This window comes from Castor canadensis, chromosome 4, assembly GCF_047511655.1.
Source record: "Castor canadensis chromosome 4, mCasCan1.hap1v2, whole genome shotgun sequence".
NCBI lineage: Eukaryota > Metazoa > Chordata > Mammalia > Rodentia > Castoridae > Castor > Castor canadensis.
In genome coordinates, this window is record NC_133389.1 from 78,665,582 (window position 1) to 78,693,234 (window position 27,653).

Here is a 27,653-nt window from a genome sequence, read left to right on the forward strand (position 1 = left end):
ATCCTATCTGTCTGAAGTCAGACCTATTGACACACACTTGCTAGAAAGCATGAATAAATAAAGCCCAAACAAACTCTAATACCTTTAAAATAAACTATGTGTATTATTGAAATTATTTTTAATATTATTAAAAATATTTTATCAATCCAAAGAATTCACATTTATTGTTTTGATTATGGTTGATTGCTTCATTGAAACATGCCCCAACACACCTGTCATGTCCATAAGAAAGGATTGAAGTCTTGCTTGCTTTTGTTTTTGTCTGATGGCATTCTGCATACCATTTTCTTCATTTGGGCACCTCCAGCCTCTGATGGCTCATTTCTGGGGCACATGCTTATAGAATGCAACGATTCAATAAGTTCACAAAGTGACTCAAAACAATGGTCCTCACCCAAATGGCCAAGGGAGAGATGACTTAGCGGGAAGACAAATTCCTAGATTAAATAGATAAACAAGGCACACTTGCCAAGCATCGCAGAACTCAAGTCCTCAGATTTGCTCTGGCTTAGTGCCCAGAATGGAAGATCGACTTTCACAGAGTTGCATCGTACAGTGTAAGAACTGAGCAATTTCACAGAAAGAGGAATGGGAAGGTGATGGTGTTCTTGTTTTTTAAAGAACAGTCTCTTCAAGACTTTGTATTGAATTTGCTTCTTATCAGCCTTGACAGTGTTCCTTAAAAATTAGCACCTCACTATATCGATTTTCAACTTCACACTTTTTTTTAAAACTAGAAATCTTCTATTTCTAGCCTGATGGATTGAGTAAACTAAAGAAGAACAGCATCCATAAAGATGACTCTTTAAAAAATTTTAGATTACTTTTGGAGAAAGTATACAGGAAAAGCTTTAAAAATCATAAGAATGTTGTAATATGGTTTGCCTGAAGCTTGGTTTGCATTGACTTAAATCTTCAAGGTTCTTTTGTGATCAGTTTGGTTTCCTCTGAGCTTTTTACAGTAGCACTGGCATATAATCTGAGGAGTCCTGTGTGTGTCGTGCAGTGTTTCTGTACAGGTTACTCTTGGTTATTTGGAGATACTTCTGGAAACAGACTTAAAACTTATAGGGTGGTATTTAATGTGTAATTATATCTTCAGATGGGCTTACAAAAATTCATGAGTTTTTTCCTCATAGGATCTTTGGGGGAAAAAAGCACTGAAGATACAAAGTTATGTAATTATTTAAGCATAATAATATCTTGGTACAACTGAAACCCAATCTTTCTCTCACTCCAGTTTTCTCTTCATTGTTCTAAATTTTTAAGTAAAAAAATTTAATAAGATATTTTATTATACAGCCAGATAGTGTTTATCATTTTCCCTTGACAATTAACAGCAATAACAATATTACCTCATGATGACCACTGGACTAATATTGATTTGATAAGACTCTTCTATGGGCATCACTGGTAAATGCTACATTCCAAAGCAGAGCAGAGGCCTTGGAATGACAAAGAAGTCCAGAAAACTAAAGAGTATCCACATTACTCATACTACATCAGAGTCAGATTCCAGGCTAGCTGATATCTACCTGTCCCTTTCTACATCCTTGTGTTGCATCCAGAAGCAGCAGGAACTAAGAGACGTATTTGGAACTACTTGCCGATTCAGACTTTCCACAAAAGACACTTATGTTTTATGCCCACATTTGATCCTTTGGTCTGAATATCTATTTCCTTTCTGTTTTATTGTCATTTTTCTACTGCAGGATCAGGCCAACCCTTCCATTTAAAGTCTCCCTAATGCTAGGGATTGACAAGTACTCATGAGTACTTATCACCCCTGGTCAGCTTCTGTTGCCTTGCATCCCACAGTAAGAAGCAATTCACCTTATTCTAGGTGTACTATTGTGACTTTTCCTGGCTATTAGAAAATAAGTGGAAGTAATGTTTGCTACTTTCCTGTAGAAACAAGCACATACTTCCCTATGTTTCCGTCTCCCTGCCATGGTAACATTACAAAACACTGCCATAATGCAGACAATGTGAAGAAGTTCTCTACCAATGAGTGATGGGCATGTGACATAGCTATGACATGGACACTTATTACTTAGACCAGTAATGTCTTCGTTTCTCATTACAGCAGCATCACTTAGCCTACCAAGGCAATGTAATTGACTTTATTGTTCCCAGTTAGGTGCCTATCACACCTGTTCTTTCTTCCACTTCAACACATATCCAACTGCATTTCCAGTTTCTCATTTCCTATCTGTCTTGCAGATAGTCCATAAATTTCACAAGAATATGTCAGATATCCATATGTCCTCCCTTCCTACCACAGTGCTTAGCATACAAAATCCTCTCAAAAAACACACGTTGGATGAATGAATAAGATGTGTTCACTCACTGCTAAATATGTCTAGATATCAACACTGGTATTTCTGGAGTTCTGTCCATCCTACTATGGGCAAGTCATGCATCTACTCACAGTCATGGCAGGTAGCACCAGTGTAGCCTGTGTCACTACAGTTGCAATAAAAGGTAGACCAGGACTGGGAGCATCGCCCTCCATGTTCACAGTAGTTTGGCAAACACCTAATGGGAGATAATGCAAATTTAAATAAAATAAATAAAATCAGTTGAAACAAAGGAAACAAAACATGTCATATGCTGACACATGAATTAATAATGAAAATTGATCTTCTATATTTCTATACCTAAGCAGACTTAAATGATATGAAACTAATGCAAATGTTTAACCATAAGGAGTGGATATACCTGGGACAACTTCATAACAAGAGTTTCAAAGCTGAATTAGGCACTTGAGTTAAGAATTATAATATTGGGATGAATGCTGCTTCACATAAAGTTAAATTGAAGTGGTTGGAATCTATAAAGCATTTCATTTATCACAGAACAAAATGTATAAAGGTTATGATTCTGTATTTTTTAAGGATTTTTGCATTTTTAAAGTAAAGGTTAAAAGTACAGATTATCAAGGTTACTCTCTGTGTGCTTCTTTTGGGTGATGGCCAGGAAACTATTTTAACCTGCACAAAGACAACAGGAAATTTGAAAAGATGATGTGATGCCTGTTCACTTAACATAAAAGGAAAGGTTATCACTTCTGAAAGTGATAAATGCCATACAGCTGTAATCTCAGCACTTTGGAGGCTGAGCCTAGAGGATGGTTAGTTCAAGGCCAACCTGGGCCGCATAGCAAGACCTTATATCAACAACCCAAATAAATAAATATGCTACTGCTATCCTTCAAACAAGGCCTTTACTAGTTATGATCAAAACAATGTGGCTGTTCTGGAAAATATATCACATACTTAAAAATAATCTCTAAAACATTCATAAGATTTGAAACCACAAAACATGTTTCTATCTTAAGCATATTGTTCAAGTATGTAAACTTTATATGGCAATTACTTCTATTCATAATTATGTTGCCTGAAATAATGAATTGAAATAAATATCTGATATTAGAATATTACCCAGGAAACAAAGGGCACAGAATTTGTAGGTCATGATAAAACTACGGCAAATAATGTGCACAAAAAAATCAGAACAGATTGAGACAAAATTAAGTGAAAATTCAAGTTATGAAACAAATTCACAAACAACTCAAACACTTTGCATATTTCAAAAATGGTGGAAAGGAAAAATATTAGTCAGTACTTGGGTGAGTGGTTGTGAAGGCAATGTTCATTTCTTCTAGGTAGAAATCCTGGACTTTAGGGACACCTATGTCTTCTTGGAATCCCAGCTCAGACACTCACTGCAAGGTAGTTTGCACCTTTTACAGAGTTTCAGATCTCTGTGGTGTTGTAATTAAGGAGAAGCCTGACAAGTGCTTGATAAATGCAGCAAATAAAATAAAGAATAAAAGCAATGATAAATACTGGAGTTTATGAAAAGAAATTTTCACAACAAATCTGATAAAGCAAAGAGAAAATATTTCCACAAATTTATAAAGAAAGAAGGTGCAAGTAATGAAGTTACAAAAGTAGTATATCATAATAAGTGTGCTCATTGTGGAGCTACTTTAAGTCTGATGCCAGCAAAACTAAGCTGATTTACTTTAAATGTCCAGAATAGGTAGGAAACCCTCCAGCAATGATTGGTTCAAAGCCCAGAAAGTAATATTCCTGCATATGTTCAGAATATTATTAGACGTTTTTGCTCAGCACAGCAAACATACAATTGTGCTGATGGGGCTTATGTTTGGGAAAAGCTTGTTGATGACTTCATGGAACCCAACTATATCTTAAGAACAAAGGAAAAAAAAAAACCTAGAAAGCTTACTATGAATGTGCTCATTAAAACCAACTAAACAAGTAAAAAAATAAGCAGGTCTCTTCCAGTTCACATTCTACTTTCCTCATGATTCCCATCCACCCTCAGTGTCTTAATGAAGATAAAAGGAAAGAGTTTTGTTTCTTTGTCATCTGTGGTCCTTGCCTCACACCACCTCTGTGCTGTGAGGGAAGTTACATAAACTTGGAACATCAGTGTCCTTGATTCAAGTAAGAGCTCTTCCTCTGGCATGTCCTACAGGCAACCTCACATTCTCATTTCTTTTGAGTCCTGTCATTGCCTTGCTTCTGAGTAATACTTTTCCTGAATTTACCTTTCCTACAGTTTCTTCTTCTAAGGGTGCCAAATTCTTTAAGTCCTCTCTAGACCACTCATTCACTCCATTCCATCTCCATTCTCCTTACCCCCCACTCATAAGTTGTGCACAATTAGTCAGGAATGGTATTGTTTCCCTGCCCCAACAAAAAGTATATTGCTTTAAGAATGAAGAACCAATTAAAACAAGATAGTTGCTTATCTTATACATTTTGAGTTGCGCTCCAAGACAATTCAGAGTACCTTCTTTTTGATGGCTGATGCTATAGAACAAATAACTCAGAAATTTGTCATTGACATGTTTTCAGCCATGAGAGGAAACTTTGTCATGAAAAAAAGGAAAATCAACCAACCAACCAACCAACCAACAAACAAACAAATAAAAGTGTCTGCTTTGCAGCATGGAGCAGAAAGAAGAGAAGGAAAGGGTCCTGAAGATATTCATGTGTTTGGTTTCTGCAACATCTACTTGCATCCTTGAACTATCTGAGGGCTGGTTATTTAGACCTGTCCTGGATTCTGTGAGATGAACCAAGACCTTTCCAGGATAATCCTCATTTTACTCAGGCTGTCTTAAATCGGGATTATGTTACTTTTAACTAATAGAACCTGAAGTTTTGTAAAACAGTATCCTATCATTACAAAAAAGAAATGAAAATACATTTTTCTGATTAAATATACATGAAAATATCTTTAAAACTCATGATTGCCAAATCTAGTTGTGCATATAGGGAAAGGGTTTGGGAAAGCTATCAGAAATACCAGGCACTCATACAGTATCACACAGACCTTCTCATACAGTATCACACAGACCTTGTATTGCACTGTTAACAAATTCAATTTACTACTGAAAATATAGGCTAGAAACTCATGTGTCCATGGTCACTGAAACAACCAATTATGGATTTGTGGAAGGGAAAAAGAGTACTTGGGTAAGGGAAGAATCTAATAGTCCTAGAATGAGGAAAAAATGAATGAGAGCTTTCAGGGATGCCTTCAAGCTGGGTTCATTTTGGGTCAATGCACACCATGATTAGAAAAGCTCATCTGTAAAGTAGACATTTGAAATAAAAGATGCATGAGTCCAATTTGCTTATTTAAAAAGGGTTTCATGGGTATCATTTCCAGATTCTTTCATAGTTCATTCTAACTGGTGTTTTGTTTCTTTTTCCTCTCTGCTTAGCATAAACTGAGTACTTAAAACATGAATCCAGAAACAGAATTGCCTAGCACTACTGAAGGGGTTGAAAGTGTGAGAATAGTCACAACTTTGATATAGTGGCCTCAATTCAAATTGCAAGGAGATAATCATTCTGACCACCTAGCCTCCCAAATCCTAGTGTGGTTGCAGATGCAATGGATCTAAATAGTTATAACTACCTTTTGTGCAAAATGTTTTAGAATGCATGTAACATCTTTTTTTCATACTGTCCAAGCTCCCAGATCAGCTAGCACAGTGATGTGTCCTAGCACTAGATTGGAAAACATGGCAGATACATTGCCAGGTGTTTTGCCTCTCTGCAAAAGCAGAGTGTGCAAGGGCTTAAGGGACATCTGAGAAAGGTTAAAATTAGCAGAGAATAGTTAGAAATGGAAGGAGAAAAATATCAATGGCATAACAAAGGGAAAGTTTATTATGATATGAGAATTTATAATTTTCTTCCAAATCTGAAATTCTTCCAAAGGAGGAGGACCATTTTTGGTAGAGCTATGGACAAGCTAGGTGACAGATGCAGTGAGCAGATTCATCCAGAGTGGTCCAGCAACCTCAGTAGTGGTCATCGTCCAGCCTCCAGAGGTTATGTTTATTTTCTGGTGTGTTTCTTTGTTCACAGGAGATAGGAAGGAACAAAAGTGTTCTCTTTAAAGGCTAATGCAGAGCAAAGGAGATAGCCAAGACTCTGCTGCAAAGATGACAAAGGATTTTTATATATAGATGATTAGAAGCAGAAAGAATTGAAACCAGAGCTCAGTTTCAAGCATGCTAGCAGGCATACTTGCAGCAGCACACACTTTCTTGATTAGCCTTAAGAAGAACAAAAGACCCCCTGCAGTCTTCCTTGAGAAAGATTAGGGATAGTTATTTCTCTATAAGTTAACTCTAACCAGGGCCAGGCAAAAGTTTCCTGCTGGCATGAGTGAGAAAAGCATTATGAAAGCAGTGGAATTCAAATTAGTACAGGAAAATGTAGTCTGTCCATTTGCTTTTAATTTGGAAAGGTTCTATTAAAACAAAACTCACAGAATTGAGAAATAGTCAGAGCTAATCTCATGGTTTCATACCAGCATCTCACACATTAATGTTTTGAGTCCAGTTCTTTCTCCTAAATTCTAGACTTGTATTACAGTTGCTTGCTGGACAGCTTCACTTGTGTGGCAGGTAAGGTAGGTATTTCAGTCCTTGAGTGTCCAAAGATGACTTTTTTTTAATCTCACCTGGCCTCTGCTCTGACCTACTCCACTTATAATTTTCACTGTCAGAATTGACAGCAACACCATCTTTACCAATGTCCAGACACCAAACATGAAGGTCTTCCTCTTCATTCATAACCCAAATTGGAGGCAAGAGCAAATCCTGCTGGCTGTGCCTGCACAGTCTGTTCTGGATCCAACTACTTCTCACCACTTCCTCTGATGCAGCCCTGGGGTGAGCTACCAGCACTTTCAATCTGAACAACTTCAATTATTTTTGACCCTTCAGTCAGTTCCTACTTAAGAACAAGAGGAAAGCTCACATTATATTCCTCTCTGATGTCTTCCTATTTCATCCAAAATAAAAGCAACAAACTTAAAATGACCTGTTGGTTCACCTCATCCACTTAATTCTCTGACCTCCCCCTGACCTCCTTCCTTTTTATACTTCTTCTCCAGCCATTTTGACCTCCTATTTGTCTCTAAAGTATATCAGCAATGCTCCTTTTTTAGGATCTTTGTACTGATGCTTGCTTTCCCCACAAGTTTCTTCCCAGATGTCCATATGGCCCACTCCTTACCTCCACCTAAATGTCCCTTTCTCAAAGAGGCCTTTTCCATTATGCTATTTAAATTTACAACCCATTGTTCCTGGACAGTTCCAATCATTTCCCCAATTTTTTCTTCCTTCCTTCCTTCCTTCCTTTCTTTTCTTTCTTTCCTTAGCACATACTATCTTCTAACACACTGGGTACTCTGCCTAATCATTAAGTTTATGGTTTGCCATCTCTCCTCTTGCAAACAATGGAAGCTCCAGGAGGACGTTATGTTGTTATGGTTTGAACATGGTGTCCTCCAAAAGTCTACCGTGATTGGAAACTTTATCACAAGACTGGCAGTATTAGGAGGTGGTAGAATCTTTAGGGGGTGAGGCCTGGCCAGAAACCTTGAAAACACTGAGGATTTTTCTTAGAAAATAGTTGTATACAATCCCTTGTGTTCTCCTGAGGATTTTGTTATAATAGAAGAAAGTGCAGAAATGTGAATTAAATAAACTTCCTTTTGTCATAAGTAGCCTGTATTAGTGTATCAGATATTTCATTCTAATAATGAAGAGTTGAGGAATACATTTATGGACATATGCAAAGGAGTAAGCAGGGTAGGCACTCCATAAATTGTTGTCAATGGAATGAATGAGAAAACATGTCTGGGGAAAACAGTCAGCTGAAGCTGTCTGCTTATAGCTAAGTCTAGTCAGTCAACTATAGTTTTGCCAGCAGAAGCAGGAGATTGAAGCTGAGTGGGAAAGAGGAGAGATGAAAGAGCTTCATGTTCATTATCATTTTTAAGTAGTGAGGAGATGGTGACATAGGAAAGAAATTGTATTAATTATGTTTCCATAGCTTGATTGAAACACTTGCGAGAACAACTTGAAGGAACAAAGATTTGTTTTTACTCATGGTTTCAGAGTATTCAGTCTATGGTTGCTTGATCCCATACACTTAGGCAATACATTATGGTGGAAGATTATGACAGAGGAGGTTATTCATCTCATAGCACAGGAAATAGAGAAAGAGGAAGGGACTGAGGACCAGGCATAACTGTCAAAGGCATGGTCCTCATTTACCTACTTCCTCCAGGTAGACTTCACCTCTCAAAGTTTCTACTGCCTCCCCAAAGACTGTCATCAGTTGTGGAACAAGCACTCAACACATTAGCCAATAGGGGATATTTTATATTCAAACCATATTAGAGATAATTCTGTGTGCCAATGGTCATAGAGCCACTAAGAGAAGGAAGGGGAACATAAATACTCCTGAGTGGAGAATTAGATGGGTATCATGAGCTGACTCTTTTGTGGCTGTTTAGGGAAGTATGTAAATGATGCAATTTCTTTTGCTCTGGCTGTTGAACCACACTGTTGGGCTCTAACAACTTCCTCACCTAAGTAAAAAAAATAATACTAAATGGAAAGGTAATTGTCCCCAAAGTGGGTCAGAATCAGAACACTTTTGCATGATGTAATTTAGAGTTCTTTTGGGAAAATATCTATCATTCCTAATGAAATCTGCCCATGATCTTTGATAGACTTTAGTGACATAAAATGTCTGATGGGAAATTCAACTTACCTATGTAGCCTGCCTTGATTCTCATTATTTTTAACTATATATTCATATATACATAAAATATGTATATAATACACATTATATATATATATGTGTGTGTGTGTGTGTGTGTATGTGTGTGTGTGTGTGTGTGTGTATAAAATAACCTGATTGTCCTGATCAATTTTAGCCAAATTATTTTCTGTCTTCTCTCCTACACATATCTCCAGCAAAACACCATTTGATCTTGGCTTTCTCACTGATTTTCCTTGCCAATAAACATGATATGTTACTTTGACATGTGCTCAAAAATCACATCTCAATGTGGCTATAACAGTATTATCTTCTATGTTTAGTAGGTGAAGAATATGAGATTATATGAAGACAAGTAACTTGCAAAGTAGTCAGGGAGTCAGGAAGATAAACTTGGTGTTGGTGACTGACACCTAGACCATCAAGCACTGTGCTTTCTCCCTCCACCGATGCCAGGAGGCTCATCCCTTTAAAAGAGAGCTCTAAGATGTATGTCTGGGCATCTTTTCTGCCAAATTAGGTAGTATGAGGCTTTACATAGTTTTACCAATGATTCTAGACAGTCCTAGTAAACTTATAAAATGACTTTAACAAAATGAAAAAATGGCTTGAATGGGAATATATAAAGCTATACAAGATAATAAAAAGATATATATTGCATAATTATAATGTCACTTATTCTATAAATTCTCTACTGTGAGAAAAGGAGAGTTCTACTTTATTTTCACTCACTCACCACTACTAATTTATGAAATCCTTAAAATAAGTGGCCCTGTCCTACTCCTGTATTTTACTTCTTTTAGTGACAAAGACGTTTTCTATGTGCTTTAAGTCTATCTGAATTAGTGTGGCTGTTTCTGTGTCCTTAATACTAAGGTTCAAAAAAAAATTAGCCTTTACCTGCTTTCAGCAGAAGGACAATGTAAATTTTCATTTCATTTCACTGAAATCAAGACAGAGCCACTTAACCTATACAAAATGTTATTGCATATTATTTAAAATAAATGTAAGAGTTGTTTAATTTCATGAACACAGAAAAATTCAGGAGTTCCTCAATGTCTACTAGCAAGTGAAAAACCATTCAGGATCCACCTTAGCTTGTTAGATACAGGTCTTTATGGGCAGTCCATTGTGGTTTTTATGGAGCCCTCAACAGAGGAAAGATTCATCTATAGGTGCAATCTGTGTCGTTAGAGTTGCCAACAAAATCACATCCAAATCTTCATCACTTATTACAAAAGGCATATTCTTCAGCCATGCAATTGTTTCATCTAAGATATTTCTGAATTCCATTTCAAAATTTAAAATAATCAAAACCATAGTATTAATTTTAGGTGAAGAATTATGGTACTTAGAGAGAAAAATGGTCACAATAGTGATCTCTGCTGGAAATGTCCTTGTGATGTAACTTCTTCTGTGTGGAAAGAACTAGCATTTGTGAATTTAAGAAAAATATTTATGCATATTTATGATAGATTGTAATAGGATTAAGATTTTAGCTGTTAGTCTTGAGAGTAACCTCTCTCAGGATCTTAAGCAGTTTTTCATCACATTTAAAAGACTAAAAATCATTAATTGGGATTTTAAATTTTTTTTTGTATAGTATATCCACAAAGAATATCTTATTCTTTCTTCCTAAAAAATGTTACCCTATTGCAAGTGAGTCTTTGAATTGTCATGCCATGGATCTTCTCCCTTAAAGGGAGACTGTAATGACACCTCAAAAATAATTTTAATAATTCTTTTGTATTTAAAATTATTCAGACAATTTGGCCACTTTGAGATGATCCTTGGTACAAAATGTTTGATACAACTGATTTAGACCTTAAAAAAAAATCTTCCTAAGATATAATTAAGTTCCTTGAAGTTAAATGCTGATTTTTTGATGTTTGAGTTTTATAAATATTTGCAACATTTTGTTTGTTAAGGGAGCAAATTGATGTACTTAGAAAATAAATAAAATACATTTTAAATGTGGTTAAATATTTTAAGATATGTACTTAAATAAATTGATAATTAAGATCAAACATTTCCAAAGGTACTTTAGATTTGGTTGCTAAAACTTACATTAAAAAGTTAAATTTAAAAGAAAGAAAAGAAATGTAAAGAACAGGATTTTTAATTTTTTACTTTATGAAGTTCAATATCACTTAGAAAAACAAACATAAACCTTTCTATCTCTTCTGCTTATAAATACATACATCACCCTTTGTTAGCATCAAAACTGTGGCTCCAGATTTTGTTCCTAAATCCTACTTTCCCCACCCTCATCACTTGGGAGCAATCCTGCCCTTCTAGTGTGCACTGTTCAGTGCCTGTGAACCTGACCCTGTGTGTTACTAGCTTTCTGTTACTATGATGAAATTCTTCACACAAACAACTTAGTGGAGGTAAAACATATTTTAGTTTCTGGTTTCAGAGATTTTAGTCTATCATGACAAGGAAGGCGTGGTAAAGGAGCTCACATTATGGTAGCCAAGAAGTTGAGGTGGAGAACCAGATACAAAGCCCAAGGACACACCTCAATGATCTGTTTCCTCCACATAGACTTCAACTTCTAAAGTTTCCAGAGCTTCTCAAATAGTACCAATAACTGTGTACCAATTCTAATACATTAGCCTTTAGGGGAGATGCTCCATATCCAAACTATAACTGGCTTCCCAAAAGCTCATGTCTATCTCATAATGCAAAATGTATTTAGTTCATCTCCACGTCCCCATAATTTTAGCAGTTTCAGCGTTGTTCAAAAGACCAAGTCCAAAGTCTTCTCTGAGACTTCTTATGGTGAGTCCCCCTGGAATCAAAAATAATTTACATAGATCCAAAATGCAATGGCCAAGGTCAAACATTCCTATTTCGAAAGGGAGGCATAGAATAATAGCAAGGATAGGCCCAAGCAAAATCAAAACTCTACTGGGCAAATATTCAATCCTCTATCTCTGTGTATGAGATCTGGCACATGTGGTGTGTAATGTGAGTACCAAAGGGCTTGGGCTGCCTTTTCCCACATGACTTCTCTCTTGGGCTAGCTCCGCTTACTGCCTGCAGCTTTCTTTGGCAGATATTTCACTTTACTAGCATCTCCAACTTCATAGATTCCCCATTGTAGTTTAGGCTTTTCCCTCAAAGCTTCTTTCATCAATCTCTCAAGGGCTAAGAACTTTGACCCTGTTGCAAAATTCCTGGCCTCCCCTTAATTCCTCGGAAAACTGGGTGGAAGTGTCTGTGACCCCATGACCCTTACATTTTACATTCCTACAAAACTATTATCACATCATCATATGGACAATGTCAAGGTCTGCCACCAGCTTGAGCAATGGCCAGGCCTGCTTCTACCATGGCTGCAGTGACATGTGGGTAGGTGAGCACAGTGAAATGAATCCTGGGTAAACAACTTTCTAGCTTTTCCCATGAGACAGGTAGTATATTCTCAAGGGAAAATCTTTCACGAGTTTGTTCTTTCATATATTTAAGCCTGTGATGAGTGGGATGTGTCCAAATCCTGAGGTACTCTCAGGTCATCTTTCCTATTGTCCTGATACAAATAACGGCTTTTTTGAAATGGCACAAGTATCTTCAGGAACTTTGCTTTCATTAGCTGTGGTTTACAGTAGCTTTTCAACCAAACTGCAAGTTCTTTAAGCCTTTTTTGCTCTGTTTTTTGCTCTCAATTCTCACTGCGAATCTGGCTAAAAGTAGCCAGCAACAACCTTGCCAAAGCCTAAATGCTGAACTGCTTTGAAATAGATTAGTCCATAGCCTTTAACCTCAGCCTCCCACAAAATCTCACGAAACAGACAAAATATAGACAATTTATTTGCCAGAAAGTAACACAAATGGCCAATAAGCCATGTAACACAATTCCCAATAGGATTTTTGAAATCTCATAAGCACAGTCTTAACTATTGGTGTTTCTATCAGCATTCTGGTCTTCACAGCTCCTGCCAGAACTGCCTGTTAGGCATGCTGACAGGCTATTTTTTCCAAATTATTCCAAACTCCTCTTAAAAACCATTTCCAAACATTTTGGAAGTACATTGTCAAGTACTTAGAACAATATCCTCACTTCTGTCACCAATTTTTCTGTTAGTTTTTTGTCACTGTGACAAAATTCCCCACATGAACACCCTAAGGGAAGAAAAATATATTTTGGCTCATGGTTTCAGAAGTTCCAGTCTGTCACAGTGGGGAGGGCACGCTGGAGCACAGTAACTCATATCATTGTGTCCAAGAATCAGAGAAAGAGAAAGAAAGGTGGGGGGCCTCTAAAGATACAACACCCAAGGATATGTCCAAGTACAGTGATGTACTTCCTCTAGCTATGCCCTATCTCCTAAAGCTTCTAGAGCATCCCTATACAGTGCCACTAGTTGGGGACCAAATCTTCAATACATGAGCTTTTGAAGGAATACTTCCTATCCAACCCAAAATGATCTGAGAGTGATTTTCATTTGTACCGCCATCACACTGCATTCTTATTGTATTTCCTCTGCTATGTCTGCATCTTTGTGAGTACTTTTTAGGGGATATAACAGGCGATAGGTTTCATCTGCTATCCAAATTCTCCTTCCAAAATCCCCTAAGCAGGATTTAGATAAGTCTATTTCTTCAAACTTAGACAACTCTGAATTTATTTTGTATTTTCTTAATTTTTAAGTGTTGTAAGAAAAGTATTAATTCATCTTTTTGACATTGTTTCTCTTGATATATTTTCCTAATGTTTTTTAACTATTCTTGTGTTGCACATTGTCACTCTAGGCCTTTGCCAGTGTTTTCAAAGTACACTGCTTTCTGCTCATGCAATGTGTGAGGTTATTACCACCCACATAGTGGCATTTTTAAAGCATACATTATATATTTCCTTTGACTTAGAATTTTATTTCTTGACATAATGCCCCAGAAATATTTTCTCAAGTGTGCAAAATTACCAATAAAATTATTAACGTTGATAACAATTAAGAAGAATAATTTGGAAACAGAGTCTACCATTTCTGAATGGAAAAAGGACATAACACACATACAGTACAATTCTATGAGGCAACTAAAATGATCAAGTCCACTGATATGTGATGACACTGGCAGTATATGCACAGTACATTAATGAAAAAAGCAATTTGAAGAGTAAAATGTGGAGTTATTGCTATTGTCATGGTTGTTATATAGAAGGGATAGAGTCTGGAAAGAAATAGAGTTGAGTTTCTATCTGATAATACTGGTTAGTTGTGGGAATAGAAGTAATATCTCACTTTTTATATACTTCTGAGTTGCTCGTGGTTTTTACAATGAGATGCATGTATATGTATATGTTTTTTACAATAAGAAGATGTATACGTATATACAGTCATGAGTTGGTTAATGACAAAGATAGTTCAAATAATTGCATGCTTGGAAAATTTTGTTGTGTGAACATTATGTAATACATTTAGACAAACTAAAATTGCTACAATGTCATCAGTGATAGAATCTTACTGGATCACCATTTCTATATGGTCCATCCTTGGCTGATACATTGTTAGACAGCATGTGAGTATATTTCATTTGTACCTATTTCATTTTGTTGTTAGACAACAACAAAGAGACACACATACCATGTAAGAAACGGTTCTAAAAAGGGAAAGTGCAGCCATCTTAAGACAGTCTCAACTTGAGTCCAGGTAAATGAGGAGGGAGCAGGGTGCCTAGAAAGGTGGGCATTGAAATTATATGAGAATGAATATGTTCAATGGACCTGTGAGGTACCAGTCTATCTTGGGCATTGCCAGGACTCAGTTCCTATAATAACCACAGAGTGCATGGCAGAGGCTCCTTTAATATATAAAATTCCCAAGGCTCAGTGAGTTCTCATAGCACCAGCTAGAGTAGAGCGGGTATTCAAATCAACTCTGCCTCCCTCACTAAACTCTGGAAATAAAATTAAATAGGCGAGGTCTCTGCTTCTTTGGAATGAAGCCCATTTGGTAATACATTGCTAATGATCACCATTCATTATACTCCTCTATTGATCTATGTAAATTTTAAAAGTCACTTGTAAAACTTAAAAGAAAAGGATCCTCTGTCCAAGAGAATAAGCAAAGTGGTTAACTGTGTATCTGTGTGCTGTGCTCCTGTTGCAGTTATTTAGACTTACATGGGTGCTGTTCAGACTCAGCCCACACACTCCCCCCAAAAATCCTCAACTCAAATGCACCTGGAGGAAGTCCTTTGTTAAAGAACATATGAGCATGCAAAAATGCTCAGTGCATTTATATGAAAACATGAGGAAATAGTTTTTCCTTACCATTGTATTTCCCCCTTATCCATTTCCCATAATAAACTGAATCTCCCAAATGTTCAAAAAAAGATTCTCTATAAATGAATCTGAATGTATTTATGCTCTATGCTTCCCTTTTTAAGAATTCTTATTGCTTCTTCATGCCATTGAAGGTCAGTTTCAGTTTCTATATGCTTCCCTTAGAGACGAAAGAACAAAATATTTCAATAATCCTCAAAATACAAGCTGACTAATGTAAGCTGTTAATGAAGCTCATACATTAAAAATCAGCTAGGTTGCCTTCCTTTGTCTGTTTGCCTTAATTAGCAGCCAACTGCATTGATCTTGTTTTGGTTAGATAGCTTTTCTGAAAGCTTTTGAAACCTATTTCTATGCCTCTCCATTCTAACAATTACCATAATCCCATTTTACCCCCATAGTTGGATCTTCATTATAATTGAAATTTGTTGTAATTACAGCAGATGCAGACATCAAGGAATTAAGTGGATAAAAAGAAAAGTGTCATACATCAGTTTCCTAAAATTTCTAGGGTCTAGTTAACAGCGTGGAGTCAATTGTGGATTGGTATTGAGAAGATCCCCAGATAATGGACAAGCAGTGGTGGTCCAATGAGCTTGCAATGCATTTCAGTCATCCTAGGTGAGGTGTTAGGCTTCAGTAGGAGCCTGTTACTGCAGCATGCATGCCTACTCCTGTGCTATGAGGACTGTTGATGACCACTGAGCACCAAAGAGTGAATATCTTCCTCCACTCCATGGAAAACCAGTGCAGGTTTCAGGGCTCATTAAAGGCCAGTTCTTCAGAGCTGAGGATATTCAGAATTAGAATCATCCTTTCCAATGTGCCAGTGTTGTTAATAAGAGAAAAAAAACCTTAGGAGTGAAGAAACATCTTTACTTTCAAATATTGCAATAATATGTGCCAAATAATTCACAAAGGAAGAGAACTCCCTATTTGCCTAGTATGGGGCGTTTTGACTGAAGAGGACAGAGCTGATTTTTTTTCTACTCAATCTGTTTATTCTCAATAGTTTAGAAGTGTTACCTTAGAATGGAAATACACAGCACAATTGATAAGGGCAATGGATTTTGCAAGAGAAATCTGGTCCAACTGCTCTATCTCACCTGATAGATAAATGGTCTTGTGTTCCTTGAAAGAGAATGATTTTATTTAGCATCATAGAAATGCTCAATTAGGATAATGGGGCTAATCAGAAAATGTACAGATAGTAGAGCTCCCCAGATTACCAGGATAGTTTTATTCATAAATTTTGGAATGGAATGTCACTCAAGTCCCACCATTAATGGGAATAATTCTATTTTGGGGGCCGGTGCTTTCCAAACTTTTGTTACAATGAAGATCCTGATACAGTAGGTTTAGGATGGAGCCTAAGCTGAGGTTCTGCATTTATCAACTTCCAGGTGATGTCAAAGCTGGTGGTTCCCAGAACACACTAAATATCAAAGGTCCAGACTCCAGGTGAGAATCTTTCTGTAGAAGTGGTTCAAGGTAGTTACAAATTGTGAGGTGTTTTTTTTTTTTTTTTCCTCTTTCCAGTCCTTGTTTTAGGTCTCTTTTTGCAAACATTTAAAATTAGTTTATAAATTTTAAATTAAAATGGTATAGTTTTCAAATGTATTATGTATCAGATTTTAGCAACATGCATTGGTAATATGTTCAGTTTGTGCTGCAAGTGATCTCTGAAGACCTTGATGGCTGTCTTCTCCAGTTATCCCTCTGAATTCATGGAAATTTCTGATAAGTGTGTTGTCAATGAGGAAACATGTCACATGGTGCCTGTTATGTCTCATGGGGTCTGCTTAGCCTCCCACAGGTAGAATGGATGAGAGGGCATTGCTACTCCACAGCCTTATCCATTTAAATCTAACCAACCTGCCTGCCACATGCTCTTTCCACTCATAATGAAGCAGGAATGAGTGAATGGGTAAACATGAAAGCAAAATGATACTATATTATAGGAAATGTTAGCACTGACAACACAGTGACCTAGATTTTGCATTTGTAAGGAATGCTCACAATCAAATCTAAAATAACAAAAAGTAACTAGTCTTAATTTGAAAGGTTTCTGAATGAGAAAAATACCTGCTATAGTAAGGCAAGGTTTCCAGCACTTTTATCACTTGTGAGCCACTTATCTGTGTGAGTCAAAATTTTCTCAATATTGAGCAACCAAAACAGTATATCCTTTATAAAATTTTGAGTCTAATGTCTGAGAGCAATCTGTGATAGCTCCATGCTGCTACGGTCAAAGTACTTCATTGCTTTCACAGACCAAGTTTAGAAATATTTAATTTAATCTTCAAATATAGCCCTTATTACTTACATGTAGACCTGAAATTTTCCTAGGCATAATAAAAGGGTTTTGTTGCATAAAAAATTAAAACCACTCGTATAATAGAAACCAGGTTATACTCAGGTTTATCAGTTTCCGTACCCAGTCATTTTTGCCATACACCCTTAGATTTTATTTTTCTAGGGAGCTATATTGTCCTTACAGATCTTCGTGGTTGTAACAATTACCACGGCTTCTAGAACTCATGAACAGAATGAACAGGTGTCTACAGGGACTGGTGTTCCCAGAAGGCCAATCCATCTTGGGAATTTTAGATAATCTAGTTCTTTACAAATTTTACTTTAAAAATCATGTCGTATGATAAAAATTGAGGTGGTGATTGAGAACAAGAGAATTAGGGGCTGTGTCTGAGCATGGAGATGGCATGGGGATGAAGTCAGGGCTGGTCTGGGATGGCCCTTATGTGGTCCAGTTGAGGGATAAGTTGGACTCCTTTACAGACATGACAGGGTACATTGATATAATCCAGACAGCAAAAGAGAAAAACAAGTCCAAATCCCAATTTTGCTAATTTCTACCACTGTGATACTTGAAACTATTTATTCCTGTCTGAACTTTAGTTGTCTTGCTTGAAAAATCAAGACAATAAAACATTATCTGAATCTGTGAATATTATACAGGATCTTGCAGAATGTGAATAACTGTGACCTCATTATTATGGCCATCTCTTCTTAAAGGTGTTGTGTGACATAGACACAGGCTACCATTTTCCTTTTCTTTTTTTAACTGATAAGTTAGAGTTTCTGTAAATTTATGGGGACAGAAGGAGAAGAGAGGAAAAGGGAGGGAGGGAGATAAAGGGAGGAGAGAGAGAAAGAGAGATTTGGTCCGTACATTGTTAAACACAGTTAGCTACTCATCTTTTTTTTTTCTCTGTTGCTTACAACATGAGCTAAGAAAGGTCCTACTTCATCTTTGCACATTTAAGTTCCATCCATGTTCTGTCTACCTAAGCAGCAATCCTGGCTTCCCAGAGTGGACTGAGCAACCACCTATGCTTTGTTTCCCTGCAGATCTGCATCCAATATTTGACAGGGCAGAGACCTGAGGCAGCCATACAGGCAGAGCAACGCCCAGCAATAAAACTGCTGTTAGCCACAGGTTGTTTCTAATTATTCTAATCATAGTCAGTCAACAACTTTAAATGGCTCCTGACTTTGTGTCTATTCTCAGAATAGGCTTTGAATCCAGTTTGAGCTAAAATCCAAGTCTCGTGCACATAGAGCTTAAGGAGAACACAAATGTATTGTGGTTGTGCTTTTTTGGCAGTGCTAGACAACCAACCCAGAGCCTTGTGCATACCATGCAAACTTTCTTCCACTGAGTTGCACACCACAAAAAAGGCAACACTAATCTTTCCTTCCCATGATTACATATATTTTTTTCAACTTGTTTATATTCTACAACTTTTAAGAGTGTGAAAAATGCGGTCTAATAAATGTCATATTAATAAGAACTTAAGTTGGAAATGCTCAAATCTCAAATTAAGCCATCTTAGGAAAAGAGTCATGAGCTAACAGAATTCAAAATAGAGGTGAACAGCTCTCAACAGCAGGAGAAGTACATGCAGCTGGGCCTCAGAAAATGCTGAGCTTGGGGACTTCAAACTAACTTTCAGGTTCTGCTTCCTTGGTCTTTGCATTTCTCTGTGGTTCACACTCCTGTACATTCCTGCTGGTAAATATGGCTGTCCAGTGCCGAATTCTTCATCCTGAGGCACCCACCATTAGATAGGAGACTTTCTTTCTAATTTTGCTTCTGAGAATCCCTGGAAGAAGCTGTTTTGGGCCTGGATGAATGGATTAGTCCACTTTGGCCAAGACAACGAATTATGAGAGTATAAAATTCTCAGAGAACTATGTTATGTGATGAGGGATCAACCACAGAGGTTTGGAAAAAATTATAGATGGCTTCTGAAGGGCATCTCATATTCCCCATTTTAACACAGGGATACACAACTCCTCTGTCTCTCCTTGCTATAAAAATGCCCTGTGTCATTTTAGGCTTAACTTAAGGTCTAACCCTAAATAAATTCTCAACATTAATAATCTACACCACAATTTTCAGTCCTTAACTCTTCATCCATTGTATTTTTCTTTCAGTTGGAATTGAATGCCATGTAATAGGCAGTTTTCAGATGGTGGAGATCACTTGCAGAGGCTAAGAAAAGCATTGGAGCTCATACTTCTTATGACTTCCATGGAAGATATCCTGCCATCTATTGAGCTCAAACCCTGAATTTGCAAAAACATGGTGTGTTGAGTAGTTTCACATGAAAGCAGTTTTGTGGTCCATATGTTTGCGAAATTGTAAACTACTTTTACTGAATTTATACATACACACCACACACAGACACACACACACACACACACACATGCACGCACACACTGAGAAATTCTGCAGAAAAGAAATACATTTAACTTTTCTTACTCCAGCATTACTTAAATTTATTTGAACAAAGAAACCATTTTCCACAAAACACCATTAACATCAGGCAGAACTAGAAGTCTAGTTCCCTGCTGTGTAGGAAAAATTTAGATGAGTCTATGTTATGATGAGCTCAAAAAAAAAATGTCTGTTTAATATGCTGACTTAGTATTTCTAAATGACCAATCCACAGCTGTCCTTTGGTGTCTGATACAATGCAGATTCCAAGTCTCCATTCTAGATGGATTTATTAAGAATCTTTAAGGTTGCAATGTTCAAATATCTGCATTTAAAAGAAAATTCCAAATAATGTTACACATGCTAAAACATGAAGTTACTAGCTAATAGGATTGAGGCCATATTTTAAGATTACATTAGTTTACAGTTAGCATTAAAGAATGTGCTAGGTTAGTACCTGCAGTTCAGTCTGTATCTGTCTCTGATGTCATTTGAGCTATTTAATGACTCATGTAAAGTCAACAAGCTGTAGAGTCCCCAAAAGTCTTTGTGTTGGAAAGCATCCCATCTAAGTGGGCAGCCAGCTTGGTAAACCCGGAAATTCACTCCTGACAGAGCCACAGGATCTCAGACACCAGTATTAGGATCTATGCAAACAAATCTTGCACAAGACTAGTGTGTGACACAGTAATACCAATTTATGAATTTACTTTGAAAGTTATCCTTTTCAAAGGGTCCAATATTTTCACTAGAACAGTCAACATTTTTTTTTTTCCCTTTAGGTGGGCTTCATTTACTTGAAATCAGAACAAGGATAGTCACAGGCTTTCTGAGTTTAATGTCAATCAGAAATCTTAGTTTATTATTAAAATTAAATAAATTAAAGGTCAGTTCTTCAGTCTCCACACCACTTAGATTTCAAGTTCATAGTTACCACTCGTGACTGGGTATTTTACAACCTAAAAGATAACATTGTGACCATTAACAACGTCCCAATGCATAGTGCAGGTCAAGAACAACAGTATTTGATTCAAATGTTTTGGAGCAAAATTTAAATTACATCCCTGGCAATTTCATGTGTTAATAAGATCAGTAGTCTGAGAACACAAAGTTATGCTATTGATGCTGTTTCTTCTTCATCCGGCTGCTTTTAAGTGTCTGATATTAAGAAAGTATTCATTTAGTTCTTGAGCTACAATTATCTCTGTGTATTTGATATTCCTAATTTATGATTTGCTTGTTAACTTACTCTTATTTGACACATTCTTCCTTTGGGAATATTAGCATTCAGGCCCAGTTAAACTTTATGTGGATACTGTCCTATGTCTTCAAAATGATTCATTTGAGACCCATCAGATGTTTACTGTATCTTTTAAAGGGAATAATTATTACTATTTTAATATAATAATTGTCATTTTTTAAATTTCCAAATTGGTCAAGGGCCCCTCACTGTCTAATGAAAACACTTGTCATCTTTCTTAAAAATTTATTTTTAGCAGTGTATATTGATTATACATAGTGTGAGGTTTCATTGTGATGTGTCTCTACACACATGTAACGTTGTTGATCATACTCCTTTCCTCTACTAGTCCCTTTGATCTCCAATCTCCTTGGCCTCCAATTTTTTAACTTTCTAACAAATTTTTAAAATAGATGTCATTATGTTCTTCTCATACATGAAGACTCTTACTGTCTATGTAATCTGAGGAAAGTCATTTGACATCTATGAACCTCAGTTCCCTCCTCTGTAAAATGAAAATAATTTGTGCTTACATGTTTCCACATAGTGCTCTGTAGATTTGCGTGAGATAATTACTAGAGAAATATGCGTCAGCATGACACCTGGACCATCATTTTATCTTACTAGATTTGAGTGTTTCTGCTTGGAGTCCCTTGTAGAAACAAGAAAGGAAAAACTTCAAAGAAGAGTAGAAGATACATTTCCTATATATTTCTTCCTTTTTGTCTTAGTTTAAATAAAAAGGCTTTAGATGGCATTTGACAAAACCAAGAAGCAGCTCCCTATGTTACAAAGACAATAGAGAGATTGACACAGCCAAACAAATAATAACAATGCTGGTTAAGACTCTGCCAGGCACTTTTGAAAAAAAGAAAGAAAAAATAAAAATAGTGACATAGTATGGACTAAGTATGACTCTAATTCAACTTTCTGATCTCATGTGAAACCTTTATTGTTCAATAACCTCACTTTCAGATAAACAGCTGACATAGATACAGACATTTTGGCATTCTTCAGTGACATTCTTTTATCCCACTCCTACAAGGTAAACAACACCAACTGCATAGACTTTCTCACCTCAGCCTCCAGAAGTTGCCTAGAGGAGTACTGAATCTAGAGGGGTACTTCCCGCACATCTTATTATCAGGAGACAACTCATGTCCTTTATCAATTGCTAAAGGCATATTGTCAATTGCTCTAGTGCTAACTTCTCTTCAGACTTGCTGTCAATTATTGCAGAGCTGCTCCATTTTTTCTTAAAGCACAAGATTGTAATAAGGATAATGTGCTTCTATGCTTCCTTCCACTGTATTATTTATAGGCCACATTGCTCAAATACATTGCTATGGTTTGCTTGTCTAATTTTATGATGGCCTTGCTAAACAAAAATACTCTTGCTAGCTAGTGCTTACAGAAGGAGCACTTAACACCACGTGAACGATGACAGCTGGCACCAGCATTGCTTTTATTAGGCACTCTTGCTATTCAAATAGAGCAATATTTGGCACAGACCACACTGGAAAGTTTTCAACATGAGAAAGAAGTTAAGGGCTTTAATTCATAAATCTTGGACAGCAGTGTTTAGAGTTTTAGGTGTTTATCCCAAAACTTAAGGTAGAACTACATCCAATAGCAAGAGACATTGCTGAATTGTATAAACTTCCCATGTAGTTCATCTTCAGCAGATGTTGCTGAAGTTTGAAATGTTCAAATTGTTCAACAAATCATTGCAAAACACCTGCTCTTTACTAAATGCATCGATATCAGCAAATTTCTCATGTAAAGAAAAATACAGGTACTGATTATGGTACAGATTTCTTCAAATAAGGAAAGTAAGTGAACAGTCAAGGTGGATGCATGGATTAGGTAGGATTTGAACAAGATTTTGACAATAGGCTGGATATGGGTGAAAAGAACTAAGAAGGGTACACCAGACAAATGAAAGAGCAGCAGGCACCTGGAGATTAGAGTGAGCCTGGCTGTTTGGACTGGAGTGTTCACTATTTGAATGCCCTGGCCACTTGTAATTCAATCTCTTCCTTTCTGTCAGTATACACCTGGATTGTAACCCCAATGCCTCTGTGCATGCTGGCATTCCCTATGTAAAATGTTTGCTTTCTCATTTCTCACCTAGTTCTCTTGAGATTCTTGAAAGCAGAGGTCAACTCTTCATATTCTGCACATGGCAGGTTCTCAGGAAGTGCATATAGATGGAATGATGTATTAATTTAGTAGAAGACAAAGATGAATAGGAAGGGAGATGAAACCATAGAGACTACAAAGCATAAGCTGGAGAATTTGGAGCCATGTGTTGAATTCCTCTGGCTTCATCAAGTGTTGTTAGTCATACAGATATGTGTTGTTAGAAATACAGATATAAAACCTGATGTGCAGAATAGCTAGAGTTATAACAATAAACGTGTTTGGAGAAGTGGGCATAAGGCAAATTGTGTCTATGAAAATAATTCTCAGTTATCTTATTTCTCTACAAAAAGAGTCATTCTACATTTAGGATGATTTTATCAGGAAATGTTATACAAGAAATTTGCTCTTTTGTGGAAAATAAAGTAGTTCCCCTTGTAAATTTCATTGTAGGTGTGAGCTCACCCCTAGGGCCTCTTCTTCTGAGTCTCCATACTATTGTGTCAAGTGCAAACTAGAAGAAATGCATCATGGAATCAAGATTGTAGACCTATGAGGATTTGATCTGATCTTTATCAAGACTTGACTTTTCACTACTTCTCAGATGGCAAAGAATGATCTAATAGCATTGAAATTGACAGTAATTTGTATCAGTCTCTTTGCTATTTGCTGAAGTACTTGCCAAACATAAGTTCACCTCCTCCTTCCCCTAGTGTGTGGGTCTTCACACACTAAACTCCAGAGTTGTAGCTTAACTTGAGTAAGCATGGTAATTGGAATGACCTTTTAAAATGTGTATTCCTCTTGTCACTTTCAGATTCTTGGGATTTACCAAATTGCCAGCTGAAATATCATCCCACCTTCATATTGGTGTTTACTCTGTGCAGGGAGACAGGCTGTTTTTAAATGTTTGCTAAGTGTAGATATAGCCTATATGATGTCAAGAATGAGTTATGAGAAGATAAACACTTTAATCATGGCACCCAGGGAGGGATGGGGGTTGAGGGGGAAGAGAAAAGAAGGAGAATTAGCAGAAGAATTTCTAGCACACTCATATTTGGGAGAAATTGTAGGGGATTTGTTTTTTAGCTAAAATCCCAGTTAGAAGTTTTATTTCCACTAAGGAAAGCACAATGTTGTGTTCATCAACCTCAAAGTACTACAGCAAAGTGATTTCAGCACAAGACACGCAGCCAGAATACTGAGCTCCGAGTCATCAGCCAGAGGTTTGTAGAAAGTACTGGAAAGTGCAAACCTCTAAGAAATTCACTGATGAAAATTTATAGTGACCTCAACAGAGTTATTTACAGAGTTTGAGGACAATGACAAACATATTCCCTTTTCCTGACGTGCTGCCCCTAGCTTCAAAATAAACCAGCCTTCCTCTCAGGTTATATCCTAATGCTCTTTATTTGTACTGTGCTGCTCATTGTATTTGGGGATCTATGTTTATTTCCTTGACTATTTGGAGGTGTCATCCACTGTATTTAACACTGAACTATTTTCTCAGCTTTCATGAAGCACCTGGCACAGCTGAGATTTGCCAAACACAGAAGACAAATGAAGAAATGATCCATTGGCAAATCAGACTCCTGATCCAAAGGCACAAAGAAGACCAGAGTAGAGGAGAAACACAGGCAGACTTTCTAAGCTCAAAGACTGCTGCCTTGTTCACTCCTGGATTCTTGAGCAAAGAATTTCGCCTGACACTTAAATAGGCACTCAGAAAATATCTGATGAAAAAATGACTTGATCACAGAGAAGAAGCAATCTCCCAGCCATGGGAAATGAAAAGTGTCATATTGCATGTGAGTGTATACACATGTATGTATGTGCACACAAATGTTAAATGATGCATATAATATTCATTTCAGAATCTGGAGTTCTACAATTCTTAATAAGATTGTTTGGTCAAATTTATGAATCTAGCGCTCCTTAAGAACCACATCTGTGATTATTTCGAGAGCCAAAGCAGGGATTTCCCCATAATTGTTAAGGTCAAATTATACTCTTCAGCATGTGTCAAACTTGGTAGAAGGTGATTCTAATTTTTTGTCATAATAAAACTGGTGTTCTGGTTATGCTTTATATCCAGGATATCAGAGATTTTAACGTTGGAGACTTGTAAAATCCAAATTAATTGGTATTCTCTCAAGTAACTGTCTTAGGTTTGCTTGTTTTCTGCTGCATTTCTCAAGTTTTGGGATTTCATCAGCTTATTTTTCAGAATGTACTAATGTTAGAAGAGAAGGACCCTGCAAGAGGACTACTAAATCATTTCAAAGACATCTTTTAAGTCAATGCTAAACCTGTAGAGAAGATTTCAAACCAGTGACTTGAATCAAGTGATAACATTAATCACTTGTACAAAAAATAAAATAGATTATGTAAATTACTCAAAGAAGTGTCATCCTTTTCAAACTGTGTATGAATTTTCTAAAATCTGGCCTGCTGACATACATGGAGCTCCATCCATTTCTGCCTCACTTGCTTTCATCTTCAAGAATTTTCATCTTTCTCTTATTGGTCAGTCCTTGTCAAAACCCCAAGAGGAATGACAAAACAATACTACCTGGATTTTGTGGGAGTTTTGTGTGTGTGCCAAGGTGTCTATGGTTTGAACTCAGTATGTGCACTTGGAAAGCAGGCACTTTACCACTTAAGCCACACCTTTAATCCATTTTACTCTGATTATTTTGGAGATGGGAGTCTCTCCAACTACTTGCTTGGGCTGGCCTTGAGCTGCAATTCTCCAGATCTCATCCTCCTGAATAGCTAAGATTATAGGTGTGGGCAAGTGGCACTGGCCTGGCTTTTGTTTTAACACCTGATAGTTATAAAAAAAAAAAAATTCATATTACCCCACCGAGTAAACCGAGGTAGAAAGAGGTTAAGTGACTACTTGTGCCAAAGTTGTCCTAAAATATAAATAACACAGGCTCAGCCAAATCTGGAGTATGAATCTATTTTGATTGTGGTTATTAAATTTGGGTTAGATGTCATTTTCCTTATCTTCCAATTAGGGAGGTAAACTACTCCCTTTGGACATTCTGAGATCTACAGGGATGGCGTATGTGATATGACCACACTGTGAACACAAGCAGGAGGATCCAGGTCAGTATTCAGAAGTCCAGGCCACAGTGCATCTCACAGGCCTGATTTCACTTTTATGAACTTCCTATGGGGATCTTAATGGAAAGTAAAAGTAGCATAGTGCTAATTTTAAATTCAGGTTTCAAAGCAGCAACAGGTGAGAACCTTTTATTGTAGGACAAACTTGATTTTGTTTTACAAACATTAAGCTCCTTTTCTCTTCCAACTGTGTCTATAAACAGTGCTCACAATGGGTCACAAATGCTTTCTTTTGAATTGGAGTAAAACAGTATTAAAAGGACAGATGCTTTGCTTCAAGGGCCCAATGAGTGTACATCAATATAAATAAAGAAAATAAATGACTGTGACGTTGGTTTTGTGGAAGAGAAACTGTTTAGAGAATTTGAGAAGCAGAGGGAAGGCCCTTATTAGGCTGTTGGATGAAGACTTATTGAGATATTGATTCTGTGAAGAGATCAATAAGGAGGAATCTCTTTCTTCTAATTATTAAGTTTGAAATATTTTGTCTCATGGAAGTGATTAGAAAATCTAAAATAATCTTTGTTTCATGCTTCAATCTAGGATCAAAGCTTCCTTGACTTCTATATTGTGTAAAATCTGAATTCCTAGGCAGTTTTCTCAGGAATGGTGATCCAGGCACCTACACATTTCCATAGATGTTTTCTCTCATGGCTCCCTAAACATGCACATTCATGTCTGTCTCCAAACAACAACCCCCGGGACAAATGCTTGTGTCAATTCACCAGCACATTGTTGTGCTTTTGTTTTTGCCATCAATATTTCAGATTCTAATTGGTGGGGGAAGATTCTCACGACTATCTGATGGGCTAGAATGACGTGTCACCTCAGTGTGGTTGGCACTGTAGGTTTTCCTTGAATTAAAGGCACCTAGATAGAGAAGTATCAATTCATCAACATAATGATCCACTTTCCTCATGAGGACAAGTCATGGGAGAGATGAGGCTGATAACAGAACACAGTTGTGCTATTCAAGGC

At 36.9% G+C, this 27,653-nt stretch overlaps 1 protein-coding gene across 3 annotated transcripts in view; it reads right to left on the reverse strand.

Moving 5' to 3' along the window:
• The window catches only part of Cntnap5 (contactin associated protein family member 5), an 826,603-nt gene that overhangs the window by 327,515 nt on the left and 471,435 nt on the right, over nucleotides 1–27,653 (reverse strand). For all 3 annotated transcript variants that reach the window (XM_074070497.1, XM_074070498.1, XM_074070499.1), the window contains exon 11: nucleotides 2,432–2,538. In XM_074070497.1, coding sequence (XP_073926598.1) covers nucleotides 2,432–2,538 — 107 coding nt within the window. The remainder of the gene's footprint in view (nucleotides 1–2,431; nucleotides 2,539–27,653) is intronic.